The sequence below is a fragment of the Ascoidea rubescens genome, assembly GCF_001661345.1.
Source record: "Ascoidea rubescens DSM 1968 unplaced genomic scaffold ASCRUscaffold_40, whole genome shotgun sequence".
NCBI lineage: Eukaryota > Fungi > Ascomycota > Saccharomycetes > Ascoideales > Ascoideaceae > Ascoidea > Ascoidea rubescens.
In genome coordinates this window covers 1-2,815 of record NW_017962952.1, presented here as the reverse complement: position 1 = coordinate 2,815, position 2,815 = coordinate 1, and the positions used below count along the sequence as shown (strand labels likewise).

Below are 2,815 nucleotides of genomic sequence, written 5' to 3'. Positions count from 1 at the left end.
AATCTACTTGTTTTAGAGAATATCGCTGGAGCAAAACCATTAGTCGATAAGTAAAGCAACAATCTCGAAGAAAAATACAAGTCTGAAAAAGCTTCACTAAATGTGAATAGAACAGTGGATGCTCTAACGAACTCAGAAAGGTCCACAACCATTGAAAACGGTGAAGAATCACAAGCAAAAACACTAGGATTGTTAATCAAGTCTGGATTCTTTGAGCTAACAGAAGTGACCATAAAAAAGATAAGAAGTATGTAGAGAACTGATGTCTTAAAGTATGTGTTAAGAATAGCTCTTGGAATTTCACCAGAGCTGATTAGTTCTGGAAAGGTCATAGCAATTAATTCAATTCCAGAAAAGGCATTGGTTGCATTATTAAGAGAGGAAAATATCCCAAAAAATATACCACGAGGGCCTTGAGCACCATATTCTTTAAATGAATTGTCTCTCCAATATGCAAAACCTTTTGCTGAATCTGGGCTATCTGACGAGATGGACTTTATCAAGGACCCCAATGACACAATTATAATTATAATCTTCAAACATGAGAGTATATATTCAACTTCTGCGAAAGCCATTGTTGAAAAAACGAAGACCACTATGAAAAGAATGAAAGAGCCAGATAACCAAGCAGCAGCAGTATAACTAGTGTCCTCTTTGTTGTAATTTCTTAGCATTGTTGAAAGCTCAGATAACAGGTAAGGAGAAGCAATAAGGTACCTAAACAAAAGTAAATAACCAATGGAAAAGCCTAAGCAACGGTCAACATAAATTGTTGCATAGCCAATAATTCCATCTTTACCTTCAGTGTAAGTTGCGGTTTTAGACAAAGCTGACATCACAAAATAAATCACAATAGCAACAATAACGTAAGAAATAAACAAAGAAGCAGGACCGCCATTAGCCAAAGCCTCACCTGAATTCAAAAAGATACCTGCGTCAAAAGTACCACCAATTGTAATCATTACAATATGACGAGGTTTTAAGATTTGTTTCATTACTATTGAATTTTCCTCAAAAGATGAAACTATCAGAAATCAAATTTTCAAGCCTGGGAGAAAAACCGGCTTATTTTTAGCATTAAAAGAAAAACTCCAAGAAAGGAAAAGGGAAGGAAAGCTATTGTTCTTATAGTATTGTCATTCTAGCAATATCCTTTTTCTTTACTAAGAAAAACCCAATTAAGTCCAAAGTTGGTAGATTTTCGGAGCACTTTGCAAATTCTCCTATCCGCCAAAACATTTTTCTGCATATTGATATTTTTATAAAAGCATTTTTTTGAAAAATGCAGAGTTGGTTATACTGATAGCCATATACGTTTAAGATAAATACCAATTTTTTGTTCGAAGTATCAACCAATCACGAGATTAAATGTTTATGGGTGGTGATCGCTGGTTGGGCGGTCGATGCCCTATAAATACAAAAAGAAGTGCACATCCTCATTTTATAATCAAATAAATCAAAGTGGAAATTTTTTATGGTTAATAAATTCAAACCATTAATACTCATCTCATGGTCAGGCTTACTAAATGAAAAACTTATCCATCTCGCAGAAACTCTAATAAACGTGGTAATAACAATTGGTGAGATAAAAAAAGTAGTCTTTACCATGGACAGCTTCGGCCAAAAAAGGACTGCACTATATTCAATCAATTTTGGATAGTTTGAAACTTTTCTATTTGAAGATTTCTGAGGTTGAGTGCTCCAGTTAATTTCAGAACAAAGTTATGTTTGCAATAGGTTGTTTCAATCAAAGTGTCCTTTCAGATTCTAAATATTTGTTAAAATCGCTAATAATCAACGAATTAATAATGTCTTTGGTGAATTAGCACCAATTAAACCTATTCTTTATTTTTAATAATATATTTAAAAATGTAATAAAAATAATAATTGATCACCCTCTTTCTTTTCACTCTTCTAGATCTGTTGTATTGCTTCTTTCAAATTTAATCTCTCTCAAATTATCGCTACTTGAATAACAATCAAAGAAAAAGAAACTTGCAAAGCCACTAAATTATTTGTGCCTGCTAAAAAATTAAAAGCGCTCAATAACTTAATAACAATCTTGAGAAAGACCAACAATATTAACTGTCACACAAACCACAGCATCTGCCTAAGGATAAAAAACAAAGAAGTAGAATAGAACTAGAATATTAATAGAAAGAGCAAGAATATACTTTAAAGGTATCCTATTACTAGTCCCTGGGTTGTGTAAAACATTATTGTGATTTTCATTGTCGGAAACATTATCAGAAAGAACTCTTGTCTTGTTTGTGACCTCATCAGATTCAGATTCTATAAATCTGATAAGTGGAGCAATAACATTATAGTTACCAACATCTTCAACTACCGGATTTAATTTCTCTAGAGTAATTATGGTTATGTAGTCATAGCGTTTATTATCCTTTATTATTTATAAGAAAATACCGATTTTTTTATTAGCTGCAACAAGTATATTTTTTTATTGATTTGCGTAATAATTATTTATTATTTTAACCAAATTTTGTATCTGGGTTAGTGCTGTTGGCCTTCAACATATTGGGTTTTAACTAATGGAACAATTGACCTAAATTGTATTTCTACGCCAATTAAAACAGTACAAAATGGGTAGCCAAAAACGCCATTGTTGTTGTTAGGAACTATGTCACCAAAGCATTGTAACTCTGGAGGAATTCCAGTTGGATTAGTATAATCAACATTAGATGGAGCTGACGAGGTGCTAACAACCCGCTATTTTCATTAATTAATGAAGCTATTATATATGACATACCGATATTATCCAAGGAGTTTCATGGAGTTAGGCTGTCTGACACAGGTA

At 32.6% G+C, this 2,815-nt stretch overlaps 1 protein-coding gene across 1 annotated transcript; it reads right to left on the bottom strand.

Annotated features, from left to right (window-relative positions):
* ASCRUDRAFT_141073 (uncharacterized protein) lies at positions 1-1,175 on the bottom strand (the record flags this gene model as incomplete). Its single annotated transcript, XM_020189165.1, has 1 exon — positions 1-1,175. A coding segment is annotated over exon 1 (995 nt), but the record flags the coding sequence as incomplete, so codon positions are not given.
* Between the last annotated feature and the right edge of the window lie 1,640 nt (positions 1,176-2,815).